The sequence below is a fragment of the Ambystoma mexicanum genome, chromosome 1q, assembly GCF_040938575.1.
Source record: "Ambystoma mexicanum isolate Mex_15411 chromosome 1q, UKY_AmexF1_1, whole genome shotgun sequence".
Taxonomy (NCBI): domain Eukaryota; kingdom Metazoa; phylum Chordata; class Amphibia; order Caudata; family Ambystomatidae; genus Ambystoma; species Ambystoma mexicanum.
The window spans coordinates 393763106-393787983 of record NC_090922.1 but is presented as its reverse complement, the minus strand read 5'-3'; the positions used below and the strand labels follow the sequence as shown (position 1 = coordinate 393787983).

Genomic DNA, 24878 nt, shown 5'->3' with positions numbered 1-24878 from the left:
AAGAACGTTCTGTCCTCAACCTGTTCCTGCAGTGTCGCTAGTTCGATAAGTCACAATATTCTGACATCGGGCATCTTCCCTGCAGCTTTCAAAACCTCTCACGTCAAGCCCTTACTTAAAAGCCCTCCCGCGACCCACTCCTTCCATCCAATTGCCGCCCAATCTCAAACACCTGTTTCATTGCCAAACTCTTAGACCGCACAGCATACACCCAGGTCTTTCTCTTCACAGAATCCAATTGTCTCCAAGGCCCTGCCCTGTCTGGATTCAGACCCCTGCAAGGAATGGAAACCTATCTGGGATGACATTAAAATAATTTCAGACTCAGAAGGCTGTGCTGCACTCATCGTCCTCGACCTTTCAGCTCTATTTGACACTATCGACCACTTCATCCTCGGGGACAGACTCTACTCGCTAGGCAGCAGGAAGTCTGCTCTAAGGTGGATCTCACCCTTCCTCACCAACCACTCACAAATCATGCTCCTCCCAAAACCCTGACCTCCTGCCAGCCTGACATTTCCTCTCAGAAAATGACAGCTGAATGACAGTTAACCACCTCCTCCTTAATCCTGCTCAAACCAAAATCCTGATCTGTTGCAAAACTTCACTCTTCCCCCAACTCGCCCCCTGGCCACCCTTCCTAGGACCCCGGCCCATAGCGTTGAGCTCAGTAAAGAACCTGGGTTGCACCTTGGACTCTGATCTAACACTCTCTCACCACATCAATGCAGTATCCAGATCATGCCATTTTCACCTCCTCATCCTCAGACAAATCTTCCCTAATCTCTCCTACTGTAAGGAATCCAGAGTAAGACTCTGGAACAAGGATATTGTGTTGCTTGCTATAGATGTTTATTAACACAAAATGGGTTGGAAAATAGACCTATCTCGCACTATCACTACGAGGGGTTTCCCTGTCTCAACAAAACTAAGGATGTCAATTGTCATAAAAGAGTTCTCCTTCCTGTGTCTGAAATCCTAACCTGGCCCTTACATTCTAAATGTATTAGAACATGAAAAGGGGTTATAGTCTCAAGTGAGCAATGGTGGTTCTCTCCCCACTTTCAACACAAAGTACCAAAGTGAAAAAATGTAAAAGGAAACAAGTAATACAAGTTCAACAATCCTCGGTCCTCCCTTCCCCTAAGTTTTTCAGCACAAAGACAGTCTAGGGGGTATGGCTCCCTTCCACTGGATTTCTCACACTCAATAGCACTCTTTTGCTCCTTGCTTTTACACTTCAAACACAATTTCCATCAAGAGGCTATTGTTCCCTTCCACTGGAGACTCCACATTCCCAAGAGGTTACTTTCCTCTTCTCAATTCTCAGTTTGCTACCGATAGGGTACGGGTCCCAGACTTGCAGGTACACTGCCTGGTATACTCTCCTGCCAGGGCTTTCGCTTTATACGCTTTGTGTGCGAGTCCCAGACTAGTCATTCTCAATGCCTGGTTCACTTCCTCACCAGGACTTCTCAGATTGTCCCATCTCTTTATTTTCTCATGCCTGCTGTTTTTCGACTCAGCGTCCCTTTCAGTATGGCATTGGGTTTCAGACTCCTTCTTATTCACTTGTGGTTTTCTCCAGTAATGTCCCGGGAGCCCTACTTCCCTGTTCAGGTCTCCCAAACCTTCATATACTGTTTCTTTTGGTATGCGGCATACCCGTTTAACTGCTCTGGCATCCCAATTCCTCTGCGTGGGCTCACCGGATCTCATCAGCAGTTTCAGGTTCCTTTGTGTCCTCCGACTCGGTCTGGTCTGCTGTTGGGTCTGGAAGATGATTTGCTTGCTTCCTGGTCTCGGCCATGCCTCTGACCTTCTCCGGCAGCTTTCCTGGTTCTTGCTGTGCCTGCAGCAGACCTCTGTCTCTTGGGCTTCTCGTGACGGCATCTCCAGCCTCTTCCAGACTCCACAATACAAGCAACTTCTTCTGGCTAACCTGCCCCACGTTGGGAGCAGCGAGTCCCTCGCCATCTTGATGCTTCCTAGTTTTAAACACTGCACCCCCTTCTGGTTTCGACAAACATCTAGAGTGTGTCTCTAGTTCTGTGCTCCATATTGCTCCCCTGCTCCTCCTCATCTCAGTCTTCTTGTAAGGAGAGTAGGAAAAAGGCTCAGAGTCAGTATAAGGCAGATGGGCTGGCTTATATTGCAATATGTCATATGGTTTAGTGGAGTCAGAGAGTAAGTAGTATGGCCTGAATGAAAGTGGGGGATACTGAGGTTTGGCCAGTGAGTCTTCACGCTCCTCCCATGGCAGTTACCTTCCCCCACATGGTGGTCCATCATGCAGCCACCGCCAGGTTCAGGGTCAGGCAGCGGCTTCCCTACCCTGGCCACATGGGGAGAGAATTTCCCCATGGTGGGAGAGGTGACCTCGCTGGATTCACCACATACTCTTCCTTCCTTTCATGTCGCTGTTTTCTTCAACACCTATTGGGAAACAGGAAAGGTAATCTACATTGCCTTGATCTTTGCCTTTTCTGTGTTCTATACCAAAACGATAGGGTTGTAGGTCCATAAACCTGCGCATGACTCCTCTGGTATTCGTGCCTTTTCACAGACTCATCCAAGTCAGGACCACGTCTCCACCTCCTGTATGACTATTTCTTTTCAGGTCTCTGGTTTTAGGTTGTATTGTATTGTTTATTTATTTATAGCGCACCGGCCCACAGGCATCTGGGCGCTTACAAATTTAGTTTAAAAGGAGAAGAAATTAGCAGCAATATATAACATGAACATAAAAAGAGGCATTTACAAATGTATGAGTTTTACAGAATATATACAGTAATATACATAGATTGTGTTGTACAGGATCATGAGTTCATAGAATAAAGACACATCACACCTCACAGGTCACAAGAGTGCAGCCAACGCTTAGCATTCAACTTAAAGGAGTGGAAGGAAGGTAACGCTCTTAAGGTGTCTGATATGGAATTCCAGAGTTGTGCTGCCATGACAGGAAAACTAGAGCCTCCTGTTTTTTTGAGTTTGAAAAAGGTTGACAACTTTCCCTGGTGTGGTACGCTTATGTTGAAGAACCCCTTTCACTCTCCCTGGTTCATGATGGAACATATCTGTTAATTGTTTCAGTAGGTCTTCGAAGTCTTATCTTTGATTCTGTGGAAGACTTGTAGGGACTAGGTTATTCTCCACCGGTATTTCCATTAAAAGGCTAGCCATTATCACAGTTGTTGGCGCCATCGGGTCTTCTCTCCACGTGTTCATCTGTCGATCAGCCTGAGAGACCCAATGATTACAAGTTCCTGTCTATTCTTGAACCTTGCAGGGCCCATGCCCTCTGGACAACATCTTGTGGAGAGGATTCCCCCACGGAGGGATAGTTGACGTCTCTGGATTCACCACACTATCAGTCTCAGCAATCCTGGCTATCATCCTCTACCGCCTAGACAACGCCAATTCTCTCTTTCGAAGGGATTGTGTCCACCGACGTTTTCCTCATCTTAGATATCTCCTTCCAGCTCTGCTGGCCTCGGAAAATTTTTTCTCTCGAGGGCGCTGCGCGTCGACGTCCTGCGAGTCGATGTCCCTCGACAGCCGCCGTGTCGACGTCATCCTGCCTATAAAGGCCACGCGCAGCGTCCGTTGCTCAGTTCCGTTTTTCCGCGCTTACTCAGTACCTCGGAATACAGTTGCTCAGTTCTTAGTCAGATTAATCCTATTTACCTGGAGTTATTCGATCCGTACTCGATGGCTTCCTCGTCGGAACCGACAACTCATCGATCCGGCTTCAAGAAATGTCGAGATTGTGGGAAAAAGATGTCTTTGACTGATCCTCACAGAGTTTGTCTGTGGTGTTTGGGAGCTGAACACCATTGTTCGGAATGCGAGGACTGTATGTCCATGACAGCTAAGGCCCTGAAGGAGCGTAGGGGGAAGCTGGAGAAAGGTAAGACTTTTAAAGCTTCTTCTTCGTCGACAAAGTCGAGATATTCGTCTCCTCGTCACCATTCGCGCTCCAGGTCTCGGAGTGGGTCTCATCACTCCTCGAGATCGAAGCACTTGAAGAGGAGACGTCGAAGATCCCCTTCTCCGTCTTCCTCTTCCTCTGTTTCGCCAAAAAGAATCCTTTGCCCCACGAAACATAGTTCCCGGGCTGAATGGGAGGAATTCCGAAAAAATATGATGAGCGTCTTCGAGAAAGCAGCCTCGACCCCCTCGAAGACTGCCGAGAGCGATGCTCTGGTCGAAAGAACCGAAGGTCAAAAACACCGCGAGTCGCAGTACCCGGCGAAGGAAACCTCTCGAGCGCGTCTCGAACCCTCGAGTAGGACTATGACCTCCAAACCTTCCGCGAAGGTTCAGTCGACGTCGATGTCTTCGACGCCGTTGTCGAAGGGACCTTCGACATACCTGTCTGTCGACTCGACGCCAGCTTCGACACTGGCGTCGACGCCAAGAAAAGTCACGGTTACGACACACCCAGTGACTATCCCCAGGTCCTCGACGTCGATGGCTTCGAGATTGTCGAGTAGAATTCCAATTCTGTCGAGGTCTTCGAGGCCTCCGCCTTTGTTTTCGACGCCACGCTCGAAGCCTTCGACGTCGACGACATCGACGTTTTCGAGGCCGATAATGACAAGTTCGGCACCCTCTGCCTTGGAAATGGGATTTACTCCCTTTGTGAGTTCAGAACAATTGAGAACTATGTCTTCAATTTTGGAAGAGGGTGAATTGTCTGAACAGGAAGACACATTTGAGTTGCAGGGACCTGTAACCCCAATTAGAGAGGAATTTTCCTCTGAAGAGCGCAGGTTAAAGGATCTTCATGATTCCTTACATGTGGCAAGTGGGTTAGACACTTCCCCTGAGGTGGAGTTTGCTAAGCCAGACCCGGGGGAATATGCTGAAACCCCCCATAGAGCCTTAATGGCCAGGATCACAGAGTTCATGGGGTGGTCTGCACCTTCACAATCTTTCCAACAAGATGACCTCACGGATATTCTTGACAAAGGCCCACAGGAGGATCCTGTGGTGCCTTTTCATAAAGCTCTTCAGAGAAAGATCATGACAAACTGGGAAACCCCAGATGTAGTACCAGCAGTAAATAAAAAACTGTCTACAAAGTACAGGGTATCTTCTACAGACCCAGAGTTTTTGTCTAAACACCCATCCCCAGAAAGTCTGGTGGTACAGGCAGCATCCTCTACTGATGTCAAGACGGCTTATGATGCTATGGCAAAGAAAGTCTTTTCAGCATGTAGCATGGCGTTTAAATCGGTTAATGCTACTTGCGCCCTTGCTAGGTTCAGCCATACACTTTGGGAGTGTGCTTCTACAGCGGCTGACTGCATCCCGGAGGGAGAAGAAAGGGATGCGTTCCTGAATATTATACAGGACGGTAAAGACGCTATGTGTGAATCCCTCCAGACGGGCATTGATTCGGCTGACAGTATCAGCAGTGCAATGGCGGCAAGTACATCAACCAGGAGATTCGCTTGGTTGAGAAAGTCTGGTTTTGCCCCAGATGTGCAAGCCAGGCTCTTGAACATGCCATTCGATGGCTCTTCTTTGTTCGGGAAAAAGGCGGATGACAGTTTAGAGAAACTGCAGACTTCAAAAGCAGCAGCAAAATCCCTGGGAGCTGCAATCCGTCAGACTCCTTTTCGTCCCACAGGAACCTCTGCGAGGGGCAAGTCCTTTCGCTTCTACTCCGCATTCGGAAGAGGTAGAGGACGACCGGCTCAAAGGGGACAAAGAAGAACTACCCGAGGTGGACGGGGTAGATATTAAAAAACCGCAGCAACAGCAGGTACCTCTTTACCATCGGCATCTGCATCAGCCGCCCCAAAACCACTCTGAGGACTTCCCTCACAGGACACCTGTAGGAGGCAGGTTGACTCAACATCTGGCGGTATGGTTACTGCCTGCCTTTCCTACGTATACCTCAGAGTCATCCACCGGGGATCAGCTCTCAGAAAGCTCCAGATCTGCTACTCTTGCAGGAAATTTGGGACCTGCTAGAGAAAGGTGCCATAGAACCGGTGGAGAGGAACAAGGGCTGGTACTCCCCTTACTTTCTCATTCCAAAGAAAGACGGAGGACTGAGACCCATCTTGGACTTGCGAGAATTGAACAAATTCCTCAGAAAAGACAAATTCAAGATGGTCACTCTTTCTCAGATCCTCCAGGCCCTTCAGTTCCAGGACTGGTTGGTATCTCTGGACCTTCAGGACGCTTATTTCCATGTGCCTATCCATCTCAAACACAGGAAATACCTGAGGTTCGCAATTGGCAACTCTCACTATCAATTTCGAGTGCTGCCATTTGGGCTGACCTCCGCCCGAGGGTCTTCACCAAGTTAATGTCAGTAGTGGCTGCAAGTCTAAGGAGGGAAGGGATTTACGTCTACCCCTACCTGGACGATTGGTTGATCAGGGCTGTTTCTCCGGAACAAGCTCAGATCCAGCTAAATCACGTGTGCCACTTCCTTCACAGACTGGGCTTCTCCCTCAATTTAAAGAAGTCACAAATGATACCATCGCAGAGACTCCAGTTCATAGGAGCGATCTTGGACACTTCCCTGGGAAAAGCCTCGCCACCAGAGGTGAGGCTCAAGATATTCTACAGATGATTACCAAGTTCCAACATGCCCAACGTCTCCCAGCCTTTGACTTTTTGAAGTTGCTAGGCCTCAAGGCAATCCTGCATTTTCCTAGTGCCAGAGGCTCGCCTGAGAATGAGATCCCTCGAGTGGGCACTGAGGACTCAGTGGTTACAATTCTCAGGGAGAATGACAGATCTTCTTCAGGTTCCCGACAGGGTGGCTTGAGACCTTCAGTGGTGGGCCTGTCAGGAGAACATTCTGAAAGGAGAACAGTTTTGGCAACCCTGGCCGGAGATAACAGTAGTCACGGATGCCTCACTCACGGGGTGGGGAGCCCACACCAACGACTTGACCATCTGCGGTCGTTGGTCTCCATCGGAGTCCAGACTACATATCAACCTGTTAGAGCTGAGAGCCATCAGACTTGCGCTGAAGGCATTCCTGCCAGCTGTACAAGGGAAGAACGTCCTGATAATGACGGACAACACGGTGGCCATGCATTACCTCAACAAAAGAGGAGGCGTAGGATCACTACCCCTGTGCAGAGAGGCGATGCAGCTCTGGTTTTGGGCAATCCAAGAAGGAATCTCTCTATCGGCAGTTCACCTAGCCGGAGAGAAGAACTTGACAGCGGACGCTCTGAGCAGGCAGAACACAGTCTCCCACGAGTGGGAGCTAGCTCAGGAAGTCCTTCAAGAGATCTTCGCCCTTTGGGGAACCCCTCAGGTAGATCTGTTCGCCACCAGCCTAAACAGGAAATGCGACCTCTTCTGCTCAAGGGAATTTCCCCCGAGAGGAGCTCTGGGAGACGCGTTCATAGTGGACTGGGAGTTTCCGCTTCTGTACGCGTTCCCACCGGTCTGTCATTCCTCAAATGATCAGGAGGTTGAGAAGATTCCGGAGAACCATGATCCTAATTGCCCCGGATTGGGCCAGGAGAACGTGGTACCCAGACCTTCTAGACTTGTCCATCTGCCCTCCAATTCGACTTCCACTCAGAGAGAACCTACTCTCACAGAAGGGAGGTCAGGTTCTCCAACCAGACACCAAAACCCTCAACCTTCACGCTTGGCTTCTGAAAGGCTGAGGTACAAGGATTGGGACCTCCCTGATGATGTTATGGAGGTGTTGCTTTCGGCAAGGAGGCCAGCAACAAAGTCTTTATACCGCTGCCGTTGGAACAGATTTTGCAGCTGGTGTAGAGAACAGAATATCGACCCTTTTTCATGTGGTACACCAATGGTTTTGTCCTTCCTACTACATTTGGCAAATTCAGGCCTTCAAGTTGGCACCATTAAGGGCTATCTCGCAGCGCTATCCATCTTTAAGCGTACTGCGGAAGAACCATCCTATTTCAAATTACCCTTGGTAATACAGTTTCTAAAGGGGTTAACCAATGTTTATCCCCCAAGACCATTCCAAATTCCCCTATGGGATTTAAACTTAGTACTAACTTTCCTGATGGGTACACCTTTCGAACCTCTCCATTCTTGTTCGTTAAGATTCCTTACCCTTAAAACTGTTTTATTAATAGCACTTACATCTGCTAGAAGGGTGAGCGAATTACAAGCTCTTTCTTGTAAACCCCCTCACACAATATTTCACAAAGAAAAAGTTGTCCTGCAAGTGAAGCCTAATTTCCTCCCAAAGGTGGTTTCTGAATTCCATATCACTCAGAAGATTACCCTACCATCTTTCTATCCTCCTCCTCACCCGGGGAAAGAGGAAGAGAGGTTACACAGGCTAGACCCTAGGAGGGCTTTAAGTTTTTACATCAGTAGACTAGCCAGGATAAGACAGGCAGACCAGCTGTTTGTAGGTTACGCAGGTCACAAGCTGGGGTTACCAATAACTAAGCAGACCATTTCCAGATGGATCATTCTAGCCATTCTGGAATGTTATAAACTGGCAGGGAAAGAGCCCCCTCAAAACCTTAGGGCTCATTCGACCAGAGGTATTGCAGCTTCATCGGCCCTCAAAAGAGGCGTGCCGGTTAAAGACATATGTGCGGCCGCTACATGGTCGTCTGTCCATACCTTTACACGTTTTTACAATTTGGATTCCTCCTCCAGTCAAGAGACTAGGTTTGGAAGGGATGTACTGCATTCTATTCATCAATAGAAGACAGCGTGAAGTCAGTACTCCCTCCTCCGATAATAGAATACTGCTATGGGAGGCTATCTAAGATGAGGAATACGTCGGAGGACACAATCCCTTCGAAGAACAAGTTACTTCTTACCTTGTAACGTTCTTTCGACGGGATGTTCCTCCGACGTATTCCTCATTGACCCTCCCATCCATCCCCGCAGTTCTACTTCCCTTGTTGTTGCAGCTTACGCTCCTTCAGGGTGATTAGTTAGTCCAGAAAGTATTATTGTGGGCTACAAAACGGAACTGAGCAACGGACGCTGCGCGCGGCCTTTATAGGCAGGATGACGTCGACGTCGATACGGCGGCTGTCGAGGGACATGGACTCGGAGGACGTCGACGCGCAGCGCCCTCTAGAGAAAAAAATTTCCGAGGCCAGCAGAGCTGGAAGGAGATATCTAAGATGAGGAATACGTCGGAGGAACATCCCGTCGAAAGAACGTTACAAGGTAAGAAGTAACTTGTTCATCTGGGCCCCCCTGCCTATCTGCTTTGAAAGCTCCAACGGAGCCAAAACTCTGCAGCTAGGCTTCTCGGTGCTCTTTCACCCAGAGAACACATCACTCCTCCTCTCATGATGTTTGCACTGGTTTCATATCAGCCAGTGGGCGACCTTCAGGGCCATGTGCATTACACTGAATGCCCTCCACAAGACACAGGCCCTTAATTCCTCCAACACAAGCTTACACTCTACCAACTGATCAGAAACCTTAGATCTGGCTCTGCACTCCTCCTTGTGATGGCCGCTTTGAATCCCACTAAAGTTGGAGGATCCTCGTTCTCTGTCCAAGCTCCCACCCTCTGGAAATCCCTTCTGCTCAGCATCCACTGAGACTAGGACCACCTCTCCTTCAAGAAGGCCCTCAAAACCTGGCTCTTCCCTACAGCAACCTGACAAACCTTCCCCACTTCATGCTTATTTTCATGACACCTAAACCATTAAATTGTTTAGGACTGCCCAGTATATCCTTGAATACAAGGTAAAGTATAATCTTGGAGCAGACTGGATGAATTCTTATCCACGGGCGGTTCTAAGCAAAATGCCAACTGATGTTGATACGTAGTTAGGCAACACTTTGGTGGAAACTAGCTGCAGGCAAGGTCGCCCAGTTGTACGCATTCACTTCCATACACCAGAATAAAACACTATGCCCAACATTTGTGCCATCAGAATGCAGCTAAATTCCACGGAAAAAAAATCCTGGACACATAACAAGTCTCTTGCAGGCGTGCAGTCTCCTGACCACCTTTCAGCACCCATCCACTTGCCTGACCATCATGGGTAGCTTGCTGAGGCCAAATGTACACACGCATTCTAACCCTTCTGACCATTTTTCCCAATCCTTGGACTTCGGTCCCCCGAGGGAATTTCCCCACAAGCACGTTGAGGCCATACTAATGGGATAAAGGCACTTTATAAATGACAAACTACGAGCGAGTGACGGATGAGGAGGTGAAGTCTCCTGCTCCAAACCACACCATTATCCATCAAATATCCTGCAAAAGATCACCCCACGAGGAATACTGCACAGTAAAGTGAACCGGAGCAGCGGGGTCATGTAACGGGTGCTTAGCAGGTCGAAAGGAGGTATTTCGCTGCCGAAGAGTAGTAACCACGGCGAGGGTGAACGGAGACACGCCAAACCCACAAGATGGCCACCGTCCAGGAGGTACGAGGCAGGTGAATTGGACCGGATAGCGAGAGCTAGCCCTGTCTACACAGTCGGAAGACGCAAGACTGCACTGGTGAGCAACGAGGGAGCAGGGCTCCGCTCCGGACACTGACCACTTCGCCTCACCTTTGCAGTGAGGGAGGGCTAAGGAGAACCTGGAGAAGGTGCAGATTAAGGATGCCACAGACAACGAGCCAGCAGACACTGCACCGTTGCACGAAGTTGCAGCGGAGAGACGCCCGGGCACCAAGGGAGTACACCCTACAAGGGAGAGGGGCAGCGACAGAGGAGCACCCGCGCATTAGGGTGAGATCCGCCTTCCCACTGGACCAAAGAGGGATACGGGCAGCAGGCTCTGGAGAGTGCCGCGAAGAAGTAGAGGGGCACCCCTCTAAGCACACCGGATCCGAAGAAATAACTAAAGGCCGCAGAGGAAAGGATCAATCCGCCACCGGACACACGGCATGGATGCCCTAGGGAAGATGCTAGACTGGGCGATAGGAGGTACCCAACACTCGAGTTGAGGAGCAGCGGGGTACTGACACAGAAGGAGTGGGGAAAGGCGCCAAGCACACTAGGCCCCAGGGAGGTAGTGGAAGGCAACAGATTGAGGAATGCAGACTCCACATAAGATGCTGGCAGCAGCAACAGAGGAGGGACACACACCTATGCAAATGGAAAGGGTAAGGGTAAGGGTAAGGCGGGCGCCACGAGGAACAAAGGGGAGAAGCAGCACTTTGGTCTGGGGGGAGGGAGTTGGGGGTAGGTGGGTTTGGGGGGCGTTAACAGAGGGGGTTGCGGGGTGGGGTTTCAGGGGGACAAGGGTTTGGTACTCGATGAGGGGCATATGGCCATAGGTGTACGCCGGGGGCTACGGTTGAGCAGACCACTGCAATGAGTCGGTACATGACAAATGTGGGGTAAATGATAGATCTTGAAGGTAAGGAGGCCCAACGTAACATATATCCTGCATTGGGGGATAAACAACCCGCATCCCAGCTGGAAATAACTCATCAGTGGACTGTCGGAGTCTGGATCGCAGACCGAATAACTGGTGGGAATCTGGCAAAGAAGGGCCCGACAACACATTGAATGGGATGGGAAGGTGGTCGCTCACTGTATGGAATATTGTCTCTCACTATTTGTTTCTTTGATGATTAACTGTGCTCTGTACTGTTTAAGAAAACTAATAAAAACAATTTAAAAAAGTCAAACTACTTTTACTGTAAAGGTGGGGATGCTCCCAACTCCTGTCCAAAGCCAGGGGCAAGTCAATCCACAGAAACTCAAAATGGAGTGCACCACATGCAGTAGAGACATAAAATGTATACATCACAGCCAGGAAGAGGAACAAAACAAGTCAATTTCAACTCGCCCCTTGCAGGCCTAACATTTTATTGCCATCATCAGAACATTAACATATCACATTATAAATGTAATAAAATCATCACCCTAACATTGTGATTGGCTAGGAGTCCCCATCCACCTAAACAGTTCTACACGTTGTTAGGATACTATTGGCTATGACAATGTTACACAAAGGACACCACCCACCCAACATGGTCACAACTCCCTTGATCTGCCTGAAGAATGCACCAATCCCAGCTCGCAAGTATAGTTTAATAAAGGGTTCATTTTTATTTAGCTCTGCAACCTCAGATAATTTGGGTTGTAATGCCCCACCACAGTGGACCAATTGGCGATGAATAAATATGGCAAACACCTCCTCTATTCATTTCTCATTCCCTGCTTCTGTACCTGCTCACTGTGTAACTCATTATCTTGTTACATGCTGCTAGTCCAGGTACATTGTGTCTTGGCACCCTCCTTGCAATGAATTGCCTGCTAGAAAAAAACATGATCAGTCCACTGCTGAACACTGCACATGGACCCTGATTTCTGCTAATATCTCTGTTTAATTCAGCTAATTTCATATTGTGGCTGCCTGTGAACCCTCACAGTGGGCTTCACAAACACTGTTCTTTCTGGACCTGATGAAGTAGCTAGCACTTGTTGTTTGGGACCAAGCATTTGTCCTCTGAGAAACACTGCCCTTGCAATAGAGAGCTGGCAATTATCGCACAACCCTCCCCACCTGCCGTTGAGCTCCCAACCTGACAAAATCCAATCAGCTGCAGCTAGATATTTCGGAGGCCTAGGGAATGGCAAAGCTCTTGCAAAAAAAGAAAATGCTTAGTACCCCTAAAACACAAGGCACTATAGTACAGTGTCCTTTGCCCCCACGTTTAGGTGTTGTAAGAGAGATAAAAACAAAAGGGTGCATATGTTGTCATAAGAAACATTTTCCGTTATGAACTGTGTGTGTGTGCATGTGATGGGTTGGATAATAAACATATGTCTGCGAGTGTTCTTCTCCTTCCATTCTATTGTCCTGCGACCTGAAATGTGGTGTCAGGTGACCGGTTATGGGTATGTGTGTACCGGTACTGGGTGCTTTCTACGATGTGTGATGCTCGTGGGAATGTGACGTTGTTCACCATGTACCTTCAGTGAGCCTTTTCGTGTAGAGCAGGGGTGGCAAACGTGGTGCCATGCAGTGTGCTGCGAGCCGATCACTGACATGAGGCAGTGTGTTCTCTGAAGAGGAATAGTGTATGCCAATCACATAATGCTGTGTGTTCTAATGCTGGCAGGGAACAAAGGCTAAAATGCAGTCAAAAATAAAGCTACAATGCACCACTTATCTATGGTATAAGAAGAACGAGTACTGCTACCATGTGTTAGCTTTCAGCCATTGACCTAAAGCTGTCAATGCTGCTACTGTTCTCATGGCAAATGCCCCTTACGTCACTGTCAGGGTCGCCATGCGTTGTTAAAAGACCCTGCTCAACCAGTACTTCTGTGCACATGGTGGGTGGTGCACTGCTACTACTACAATTCCTGATCTTCTACAGGTATTTTCCCTCGTCTCAGTACTTTGTCATTTTTTTCCATAGAGAAATAATCAGAGTATCTTGAAGACAATTACAGATTTTGGCTTGTTCCTCATACCTTTCTTCATTGGATGTTTTTAGAGGTATGTTGGTGGTGTTTCTTGGGGAGTTCCTAGTCGCAACGAGAGTGCTTGTCTCCAAAGGGGGGAGTCTCTCCTGGTGAGTTCCTGCTTGCCTCTAGCCCTAGGGAGGGTATTGCAGAGCAGGCTCACTTCCCTAGCCCCACCGCGAAAGGCCACAGGTCCTTCTGGGCATTTCACAAACGCATGTTTCTAAATAACTAGTGGTTTGATTGAGCACTCACATTGAATAAGAGTGTTCCAAAACCAAAAGCCTGTAAACCAATGGAGTATTTCCCTTGTTCATTTCTTCATTCATTTGTTCTGTACTACCTGGCGATAAAAAAATGTTTCGCCCTAGTAAATCTAGATAGTATGCACTACGTAGACATTTTTTGATCGTGTTTTTCTACTTTCTGCTTTAATTATTTGTGGTTTCCCTACAAAGATTTGTAATAAACACAAATCTAAAACAAAAGAGGCTTTCAGTAAAGTTCTACATTTACATTTTTTTAAAATCAAAAACAGATATTATGAATGATTATGAATGTTCTCATTGAACTGAATGAGATTGAGACAGTTTTCATGATAATGTGCTTGGTCATGGTTCCTCATGTAGATCTGATTGGCTGTAGTAGCTTTGGATTAGAGCTGACATGCTATTTTATTATTTTGATGTGTGTCATGCATACTCAACTAAATTGAAAAGAATTGCATTACGTTTCATATCATAGTCTTCAAGTGTGTTGGGAAAGTTAGAAATCTATAAAACAGTATTTGGAAGCATTTTCAATTTTGGTAAATTAACATTGTTAATATATTTTCAAGTATATCTCGAGTTTTCATTTTTCAAGGTCAGCAATTCGTGAAAATGTAGAGATGATCAAACTTCAAAAGCACTTGGTGGAGAGGAGCAATTCCGTGACTGTGCTGGAAGGGAAACTTGTGCAACATCAAGAGGTATTGTATCATGAGAGTCAAAAAGCATCAAAGGTGTTGCGAGAAGAAGATTCAGTATTTTATTTTTCTAGTAATGAGCTGATATGAAGATCTCTTCATTAACATGCCTATTAGTGTGCTAAATTGAGTATCTAATTTTCGAATGAATTGTGTCGTATTCCTCATCTTTAGATCGATATCCTCTCCATCTTATCTGCTTCGGAAAAGATTTTTCAGTTGAGGGCGCTGTGCGTCAATGCAGTCGACTCAATTAAATCAAGAAATTACGGTGTGCTTCGGTGCCAGTGAAACTGCAACATTTTAGAATAATGATGGCCTCGTCTTCGACACCATCGACCATGAAGACCGGGTTAAGAAAAGGCCACGATTGCAGTGCTGAGATGTCTCTCACGGATCCTCATCGAGTGTGCCTGTGGAGCATGGGCGTGACGCATCGTACGGCAGACTGTGGGTCCTTTCACTCCATGACTGATGAGGCTTTGAAAGAGCGAAGAAAATGGAAATTGGCTGTGGTTAGGCACCCTACTAAATCCCCTTCTCTGAGAGGAGACGCTCCTCGAAGGAAGAAGTCCAAAAAGCACTCTTGCTCTAGGAGTGGACCTCACCATTCTTCATCTTCATTGAAGAAGATGAAGAAAAGGCGATATAGATCACCTTTCACCTCCTGAGAAGAGTATTATGTGCCCAATCAAATTGTCAACACCTGCTGAGTGGGAGTCTTTCAGACAAGAAATGTAAAAGATCTTCGAGAAGGAGGCCCCAACCCCCTCAAAAGAGAAGGTTAAAAGCCATGCTCCTGTCACGCCTGTTAAAGCAGACTAGGTAAGGGCTAAGGCAAAATCCTTTGCCTCCCCCTCGAGCGCTGGACATAAGGCAGAAACCCCATGAGAACCATACATGTCTCGACTTGAAGAAAAGATGTTGAAGACTCCATCGAGTCTGAGTTTGAGGACATCAACGCCATTTGAGTCAAAACAGTAGACGTCATCAGTCGAAACCATCAAAGTCTTTTCCCATGAATGCTTCATTACCCTCTAAGGAGATTGAAAAATCATACAAACCTTTACCTAGAAAGGATTTTTTCAAATCTGTTTTTCTATTTATGAAGAACACTAGCCTTCAGACCCAGATACTCCTCCCTTTGGATTACAATTTGGTACACCTAAAGTCCCACATGCGTTTATCTGTGAGGTGTCCAGATTAAAGGACTTGTACAAAAATCTCCAATCAGTGGCATTGACAGGTCACCTGAATTCTAATTTTGCAAACCGGACCCGGCAGACCACGTAGAGGCCTCTTATAGGCAGCTTATGACTAAAGTGATAGATTTCTTAGGATGGGGCAGACCCTCCCACCTCCCCATTCCAGCAAGATGACTTGACAGATATATTAGATAAAGGTCATCAAAAGTATCCTGCATTTCCTTTCTATATTGCCCTACAGAAAAGGGTAAAGCCAAACTGGGAGGTTCCCGAATCTAGCCCAGCAGTGAATAAAAACCTCACCAAGAAATATAGACCTTCCAGCGCAGATCCTGAAAATGTGTCAAAACATCCTACACCAGAGAGCCTGGTGGTTCAGGCGGCAACATCTGCTTCTAAACAAGCGGCTTGTTTAGAAACCAGACAGACCGGAATGATGAGCGCTTTGATGCTTGGGCTAGGAAAGTGTTTTCTGCCGGCAGCATGGCTCTTAAGTCTGCAAATGCCACTTGTGCCTTAGCCAAATTTACGTTCACCCTGTGGGACTGTATAGCCATGGCATCTGAGAATATTCCTGAAGGGGAAGAAGGAGGCGGCTCCCTGAATATTGTAAGAGAGGGAAAGGAGGCTATGTGTGAGGCTCTTCAATCAGGACTGGACAGCATCAGTAGAGCCATGGCAGCGAGTACTGTGATTTGCAGATTTGTGTGGTTGCAAAAGTCTGGACTTGCACCGGATGTGCAGTCTAGGCTCCTCAACATGCCCTTTGGCGGCTGTTTAGCAACAAGACTGGCAAAAGTCTAGAGACGCTGCAGACCCCAAATGCGGCAGTCAAATCCCTTGGTGCCGCTATCAGACAGCCACAGCCATCTCACCCCAGTGGAACATCTTGAAGGTGTAGGTCCTCTTGCTTCTACTGCTTAGTTGGAAGAGCGAGAGGACTGGCTAGTCAAAGGGACCAAAGAAGATTCCCTCGTGGTGGATGAGGGAGAGGGGTGCCAAGTCTGCCCAAGCCACGGCTACCTTACCATTAGCTGCTGCTTGAACCACTTCAAAACCTCTCCGAGGCCTTAACCCACAAGACCCCAGTGGGAGGCAGACTCCTGCAGCATCTGTGAGCTTGGCGGGGTATTACTTCAGATGCGTGGGCATTGGAAACAGTAAACATGGGTTACTGCCTCCCCTTTCTAAAAAGTCCTCAGGATCATCCACCGGGGAGCCACTCGTTCAAAGTTCCAGATCCGTTCCTTTTGCAGGAAATTTTGAGCCTGCAAGAGAAAGGTGCTATAGAACCAGTACCTGTGATAGGAAGGAACAAGGGGTGGTACTCTCCCTATTTCCTAATCCCCAAGAAGGACGGAGGATTGAGGCCCATCCTGGACTTGCGATGCTTGAATAAGTTCCTCAGGAAGGACAAGTTTAAGATGGTTAACCTTTCACAGATCCTTCAGGCTCTCCAGCTTCAGGATTGGATGGTGTTGTTGGACCTTCAGGATGCTTACTTTCACGTGACTATCCATCAAAAGCACAGGGAGTACCTGAGGTTCGCCGTTGGCGGTTCTTACTATCGGTTTTGAGTTCTGTCATTCGGGCTGACCTTTATCCCAAGGGTTTTCATCAAGTTAATGGCGGTGGTGGCGGCGAGTCTCCGGAGAGGGGGGATTCACTACCCCTACCTGGACAATTGGCTGATCAGTGCTCGTTCTACCGAACAGGCTCTGGAACATCGCTGCATAACCTTCCACTCTCTCCACAGACCGGGTTTCTCCCTCAATTACAAGAAGTCCCACATAATACCATCTCAAAGGCTAAAATTCATCTGAACAGTCCTGGAAGCATCCTTGGGAAAAGCCTCGCCACCTAAGGTGAGGGCTCAACACATCCTGTAGATGGCCTCCAAATTCCAGGGTTCCCAGTGTCTTCCGGCTTTTGACTTTTTGAAGTTGCTTTGCCACATGGCCTCTTGCATTTTCTTGGTGCCCTAGGCTCACCTGAGAATGAGATCCCTACAATGGGCCTACAGGACACAGTGGTCCCAGTTTTTGGGCAACATGCCAGATCTGATCCAAGTTCCGAGCAGAGTCGCACGGGATCTCCAGTGGTGGACCTGTGAGAATAACATATTGAAACGGGAACCTTTTTGGCAACCATGGCTGTAGAGACCGGTAGTGACAGATGCCTCACTCACGGGGTGCGGCGCCCATGCCAACGATCTGACAGTCAGCAGTCGTTGGTATCCATCGGAGTCCAAACTACACATCAATCTTTTTGAAGCTGAGGGCAATCAGAATAGCGCTGAAGGCCTTTCTGCCCTCTGTATGGGGAAAGCATGTCCTGATAATGGCGGACAGCACAGTGTCCATGTACTACCTCCACAAAAGAGGAGTTGTAGGTTCACTACCACTGTAATTGGAGGCGATGCAGTTCTGGTTCTGGGCAACTCAAGAGGGAATCTCCCTATCAGTGGTTCACTTAGCCAGAGAGGAGAACACAGTAGCAGATGCTCTGAGTTGGCAGAGCACAGCCTCCCACAAGTGGGAACTAGCTCAGGAAGTCCTTCAAGAGATCTTCGCCCTTTGGGGAACCCCTCGTGACCAGTGTCAACCGGAAGTGCAAACTGTTCTGCTCCAGGGTATTTCCCCCAAGAGGAGCTCTAGGGGATGCTGTCGTAGTGGACTGGGAGTTTCCACTCCTGTACGCGTTTCCTCCAGTCCCTGTCATTTCTCATGTGATCAGGATTTTGAGAAAGTTCAGGAAATCCATGATCGTAATTGCTCTGGATTGGGCCAGGAGAACGTAGTACCTGGACCTTATTGACATGTCAATCTGCCCTCCAGTACGTCTTCCAAAAAGAGAGAGCACCTCCTCTTGCGAGAGGAGGGTTGGGTTCTCCGTACAGAGGTCAAGACACTCGGCCTTCTCGCGTGGTTTCAGAGAGGTTGAGATATAAGGTTTGGGACCTGCTGGATGACGTAATGGAGATTTTGCTTTTGGCCAGAAGGCCAGCAATTAAATCCTTGTACCTCTGCCTTTGGAACACATTCTGTAGCTGGTGCAGGGAAAAGGATTGGGACCCTTTACAATGTAGTACACCTATAGCATTATCTTTTTTGTTACACTTTGCAAATCTGGGGCTCCAGATTGGGACCATTAAAGGTTACTTGGCAGGGCTTTCAATCTACAAGCGCACGTCGAAGGAGTTATCCTACTTCAAGAAGCCATTAGTCATACAATTCCTAAAGGGACTCACTAATGTGTTCTCTCCATTTCAAGTTTCGATTTGGGACCTCAATCTTGTACTAAAACTCCTTATGTGCGCTCCTTTCGAACCATTTTATCTGTGTCCTTTAAGGCTATTGACCTTTAAAACCATCCTTTTAGTTGTATTAACATAAGCCCGCAGGGTGAGCGAACTACAGGCCTTCTCTTGCAAGCCTCCATATTCTATTTTCTTTATGGACAAGGTAGTTCTTAAAGTCAAACCAACTTTTCTCCCGAAAGTTGTATCAGATTTTCATTTGTCCCAGAAAATTGTATTACCATCTTTCTATCCGCCTCCACATCCTAGCAAGGATGAGTAGAGACTGCATAGGCTTGATCTAAGACGAGCACTTTGCTTATACATTTCCAGGATGGCTAAGTTACGTCAGGATGACCAACATTTTGTTTGAAACTGAAGGCACGCCCCTGAGCGCTCACACCAGAGAAAATGCAACCCGTTAGGGAAGAAAGGCCCAAGTCGATCTTTTACGGATAACAAGTTATAATCTCACACAAAAATCCGAGCAACAGCAAAGAACTCTGCTGAAAAGAACATTCTGCCAAAAAAGAGTACATGTAGATGCTTAAGAGGAGACACCTCGTCATTGTGATGCAATACCATACAGTAAAAACTTGCATGGCTGGTTGCTGTGCGCCTGTACAGGATCCGCCTACTCCATAAGGGATGCCAGGTCATTGGTTCCAGCCCAGTCCGTCCATCTTCCATCATGTGGGTGCTGCAGAGATGATCTTCTCACCAACGAAAGTCAAAGACCAAATTAAGTACACTCCTAACAAAATGCTACTTCATCATTATACTGTGCAGGTACCTGGCAGGCTTTAAGACTGGCACAAAGGAGGTTCTGGGGCACTCTGACCTCCACACACACTCCCCTTTCCGCCATCCGTCTCCAAGTTCTCCACCCTCGTTTTGAACTATAATTTATCCCTCCCAGCACCTCGCAATACAAATCATATACTTTTAGCTCAAAGACTTGCAATGTCCGTTCTCTTTTGAACATTCAAGAATTGTTACTTTTACGGTTGGTGGTCAAAGGTTACCTGGTGCCATGGAATTCGGTGATCTTGGGGCTTAGTCAGTTATATGGGCTATAACTCGTGGTCGCCTGGGGGTGGGCCGATCATGCTGTGGCTAGTGTGCGATAACATGCACACCAGGTGCTGGTCTATGATCGCAGCCTTGTAGGGTGTATTCCTTTCGGGTAAAAAACATTTTTGTAGGAGCTTTACAGTGGTTGGGGGGTGTGGGTTGTCCTCATGGGAGCTCAGGCATGGCTGGAGGTTTCCATTGTCTCAAAATTAGGGCCTAGTATAGGAGATGCCGCATTTGCTGTGCAGGCCTTGTCTCCTAACTGTGGTTACTAACATCTATGCAAAATGGCAGACTTGCTCACGCCCTGCGCTACACTATCTGGGTTGATTATATTGGGGTGGGCTTATACCACGGCGCCCCCTCCTCTCCCCTTGCCCATCATAGTACTTTGAATGCAGCTCACCTTACTTTAAGGAACTTAGTGGGGTGGGACGGGGTCGCTGCCTTCCCAACATTCCCCCCTTTTGTTACTTCTACAGTAATGAACTCCTTAATACCCCTGCGCTCCCGCTGTCCCCTCTCTGCTTCCACGTATGGCTGTGTTCTCTTTATTGGTTTCCAGGCCCTGCATACTGACCGCAAACAATCCCCCCTACTCGCGTATTCCTCAGGTAAGCAAGTCATATAGATGCATCCCCCATCCCTCGCCAGGTCCACCCAAACATCTGTCTATTTCTCTACATCCGGGGGGTGGAGTAATGATAGTGTGGTATAGGCGGTCAACTTAATCAACATACGTTGCAGAATTTTACATAGAGCTCTATACAAGCGAGAAGGGGTATGTGGATATGGATGTGGAAGACTTGATGGACACGATCCAGCTCCCAAAGCTGGGGGGATATGAAAGAAGAACTGGAGGCCCCAATAGAGGAGGGTGATATTAGATGGGCGGTACGCACCATGAGGAAGGGCACCTCACCTGACAGCGATGGGTTTCCTTTCAAGTTTTACTCAGAATTTATCGATCGTCTTGCCCCACAACTTAAGAGGGTGTATGATGAGGCATTTGAGAAAGGGAACCTCCCGGACTGTATGAGAGAAGCAATAATTACTGCACACTGGACCCGCTTATGGACAGATCTGACAAGTACAGGAAACCGGGACCACTGACCCAACTGCACCTGGAGGACGTCTGGAGGAAGGTACATGGAAGGAGGAGAGGGCACAAACACCACAGCGCCCCCCACAGGGTATTAACATGCATAGATTACTTATTCACTGGCACGGATACATATGCAAGGCACGATTGATGATTACTTTGAGCATAATGTGGGTAGCGTAGAGAGCAATGCTATACTCTGGGATGCCTTTAAAGTGGTGGTGAGAGGAGCAGCAATAGGTAGGGAAAACGAGGGGCCTGAGGGGATGCATCCTGGCGGACCTCAGGGAGGTGGAGAGGGAGATAGAGGAAGCCGAACACCAGGTGGGTATAACTGAAGAAGAGCCCGGGGAACTCACCAGGTTTAGACTGAAATGTGTCGAAATCTGGGAGAGATTGGATTATGGGAAGTACATACAGCGGCTGCACGTGGAGGGGGACAAGCCCGGCAGACTCCTGGCCTGGCTCACCAAGCAGGAGCACAGGAGAGAACCCATTAACATGATGAAAGATGAAGCAGAGGTGGAAGTTAGAACCCAGGAGGGTATTAACAAGATATTTACACAATTTTATAAACAATTATATGCTCCTAAGCCAGCAGCAGAGATGGGCGATATGGCCGACCCCCTGGCGGAGATCAGACTTCCAAAGCTAGCAGAAGATCAGGTCCAGATTCTTGATGCTCCCCTCCCGGTGGAAGAGCTAGAGACCGTAATTACTGAGCTACCATCTGCCAAGGCCCCAGGACCCGACGAGCTCCCTGGCAAGTTTTATAAAGAATACAAGGGCACCTTAATACCGAGATTGTTGGATACGTACCAAGAGGCGTTCGTAAAGGTGCAGTTGCCAGATGGCATGTCCGAATTGGTCATCATGCCCATCCTGAAACAGGGGAAAACACCACTAGACTGTGCCTCCTACAGGACGATTTGCCTGATTAACCAAAACTCTTAAAATCCTCACAGCAGTGCTTGCCAACCGGCCTAAGCAGGTGATACCCACATTGATCTACTCAGACCAAACGGGCTATGTCCCGGAATGGAACACAACGTGGAATCTACGAAGACTCCACCATGTGGTAGACCAAACGAATAGAAGGCGGGGTGAAGGTGCTATAGCGTCACTAGACGCGGTTAAAGCCTTCGACTCCGTGAACTGGGAGTGGCTGTTGTGGATCCTCACGCCCTTTGGGATAGGGGAGGGGTTCCTCCGATGGGTCAAGCTACTTTATAAGAACCCCAGAGCATGGGTGAAAACTGTGAGGCCTATCTCAGAGGCCTGGAGGTTCTATAGAGGCACAAAGCAGGGTTGCCCACTGTCACCAATGTTGTCTATACTGCCCTCGAACCATTGGCGGTCTTTCTTAGTGCGAATATGGGGACACCGGGATAGAAATAAATGGGGTCTTACACCAAATCTCGCTATATGCAGACAACATGCTCCTTTTCGTGGAGAATCCATGGGCAAACCTACCATGCCTATTGGAAGCGATAGACTCGTACACCAGGCTTTCAGGAATAGCTATAAATAAAGAGAAGTCCTCACTATTCCCCCCTGGCTGATCTAAGATGGGTCCCCCTGAAATAACTGCCATACCTGGGACTCGCATGGAAACCACACTCCTTTCGCTACCTGGGGATAGAAGTGCACCACGATACCCTGGATACACATAAACTCAATACACGTGTGGCCCTCGAGAAAACGCAGAAGGCCATGACCGTCTCAAAGACACTTCCGGTAGGGATGATGGGGAGGGCGGACTTGCTGAAGATGACTGTATTGCCAAGCGTGCTGTACTATTTCACAAATATCCCACACGACATACCCAAGGCATGCTTTACACAACTGAACACAAGGGTATGGGAATTCCTGTGGGGGGCGAGAGGAATAGGATTGCGCTGAACACTCTGTAAAGAGACTATGAAGCAGGGGGCATCAGATTGCCGGATTTCGAGCGGTATTACCTTGCTGAGCAACTGCAATTTGTGGTCAGATGGTTGGGAGAGGAGACCTCAGTAGACTCATTACTCTTTCAACCGGCGCTGAAGCAATATTACCTGACGGAAATCTTATGGACCGACAAGTCCCTGATGAAGATCCTACCCAATATGGTCAAGCTGGGCCTGACCCTGTGGAACAAAGCGTGGAAACTCCAAGGTGCACAGGACCCCTACTCTGCACAGATCCCCCTTGCCGGATTCGTAGGCGCAGATACAGGTACACTCGCAATATATAGATCCCAATGGGAAGCTAAAGGTGTTGCTCAGATAGATTTGAGGAAAGAAGGACAATGGGTGGAATTCCAACAGCTGATGGAGGAGCACGACATACACAGCGGGCCGTTCATACTACGCAACAGGATAGGCCAGAAAATCAAGAAAAGATGGCCAGAACTTCCGGAGGACGAGGACCCCAAGGGGATGCTAGATGCGTGGTTTGACGTATCTGAAAGGGGACACACGGTCTCTAGACTGTACCAGCAGATGCTGACGTATAACAACGAGCGAGTGCTGCAAACGAGGTAACGCTGGGAGGGAGCTCCAGAAGCCCTTCTCTGACTAGGAGTGGTCCAGGGTCCTGTAATACCCTACGAAAGTGTCCAGGAATGCAAGATTTAAACAAGCACAACTATACCTTATGCACGTTGCGTATCCCACACCCAAGAGAATGACTGCAATGGACACTGGGGAGCCCCGTAATTGTCCACGTTGCATGGCGTAGGGAGCTGACCTGCTGCACATGTGATAAGGACCTTTTGGGAGGGAATCAAACAAAAGGTGGAGGGGGGCAGAATTCAGATGCAAGCAAGGACCCTCGAATCCTTTCTAATGGGCCTCTTCCCTAGAGTCTACGGGCAAAGAACACACTTGGCCAAGATGAAGGATCTGGCGGGCATTTTGGAAAAGCGCTGTATAGCAATGGAATGGAATTCAACTCAGGACCGAGTATAGGTGCATGGTGGGCAGATCTTCAAAAATGGTTGATGGCAGAAACAGTGGTGTGGACAAGGGCGGTGCAGAGAGCGGAAGGGGAGAGTGGACATAAAATACTTGCATGGAACTCCCTGATACAAGAGTTATTTGGACAATAACTTGGACAAGAGAGCGGCACAGATGACACTGAAGGTGCGAAGGGAGCACAAATAAGAGAATTGGTGGTGGTGAGAAAAACACCCCCCCGATGAAGGGGAACGCAAGGATATAAACCTGACCTGAGATCGGACTAGACAGAAGGGTTGGTCGCTGACTACGGAGCAGGGCCACGGACCGTGCCATGAAGAGGGACGATGCAAGGCGAAATCCACAAAAGAGGACCAGTGTGATTGTTATGTTTTGCTTGTTGTTGGTTTTGGTTAACGTTGTAAAACAATAAAGAGATTTAAAAAAAAATACAGTCCTAGTAGAGTCTAGTGAAATAAAAAGGGCCTATACTAAAAAAACCTATTGCCAATCCTTCCCGCTGCGCTACAAAATAGTGTGGGATTCCATTAACAAGAAAAGAAAAAAGTGTTCACAGAATGATAAATCAGGATGTTATGGCTGGGGTCTCCCTTCACCATGTTTTTAGCACGGGACAAGGCGGGACTCTTAAGCATAGCACACTCCTGGGCTTCTCTGGCATGAGCTTAGAGTTGTTTTTCTCTATATCAGGGCCTTCTCTGCCCAAGTCTCTTCTCATGCAAAGTCTCTCGCTTCTGAGGGCCAGATATGCCACAAATAACAAAACAAAAGTTCCTTTTGTTAATCTTCACGTCGGGCGATTACCCTTCACCCTTGGATCCCCCTCAGCTGGGCTCCGATCCTTCTCTGTGACCAGCCTCCCTTAGTCAGGTTCAGA

At 48.1% G+C, this 24878-nt stretch overlaps 1 protein-coding gene across 2 annotated transcripts in view; it reads left to right on the top strand.

Annotated features, from left to right (window-relative positions):
- RPGRIP1L (RPGRIP1 like) overlaps positions 1 to 24878 on the top strand; it is a 1574704-nt gene that overhangs the window by 564356 nt on the left and 985470 nt on the right. For both annotated transcript variants that reach the window (XM_069639571.1, XM_069639577.1), the window contains exon 8: positions 14260 to 14365. In XM_069639571.1, coding sequence (XP_069495672.1) covers positions 14260 to 14365 — 106 coding nt within the window. The remainder of the gene's footprint in view (positions 1 to 14259; positions 14366 to 24878) is intronic.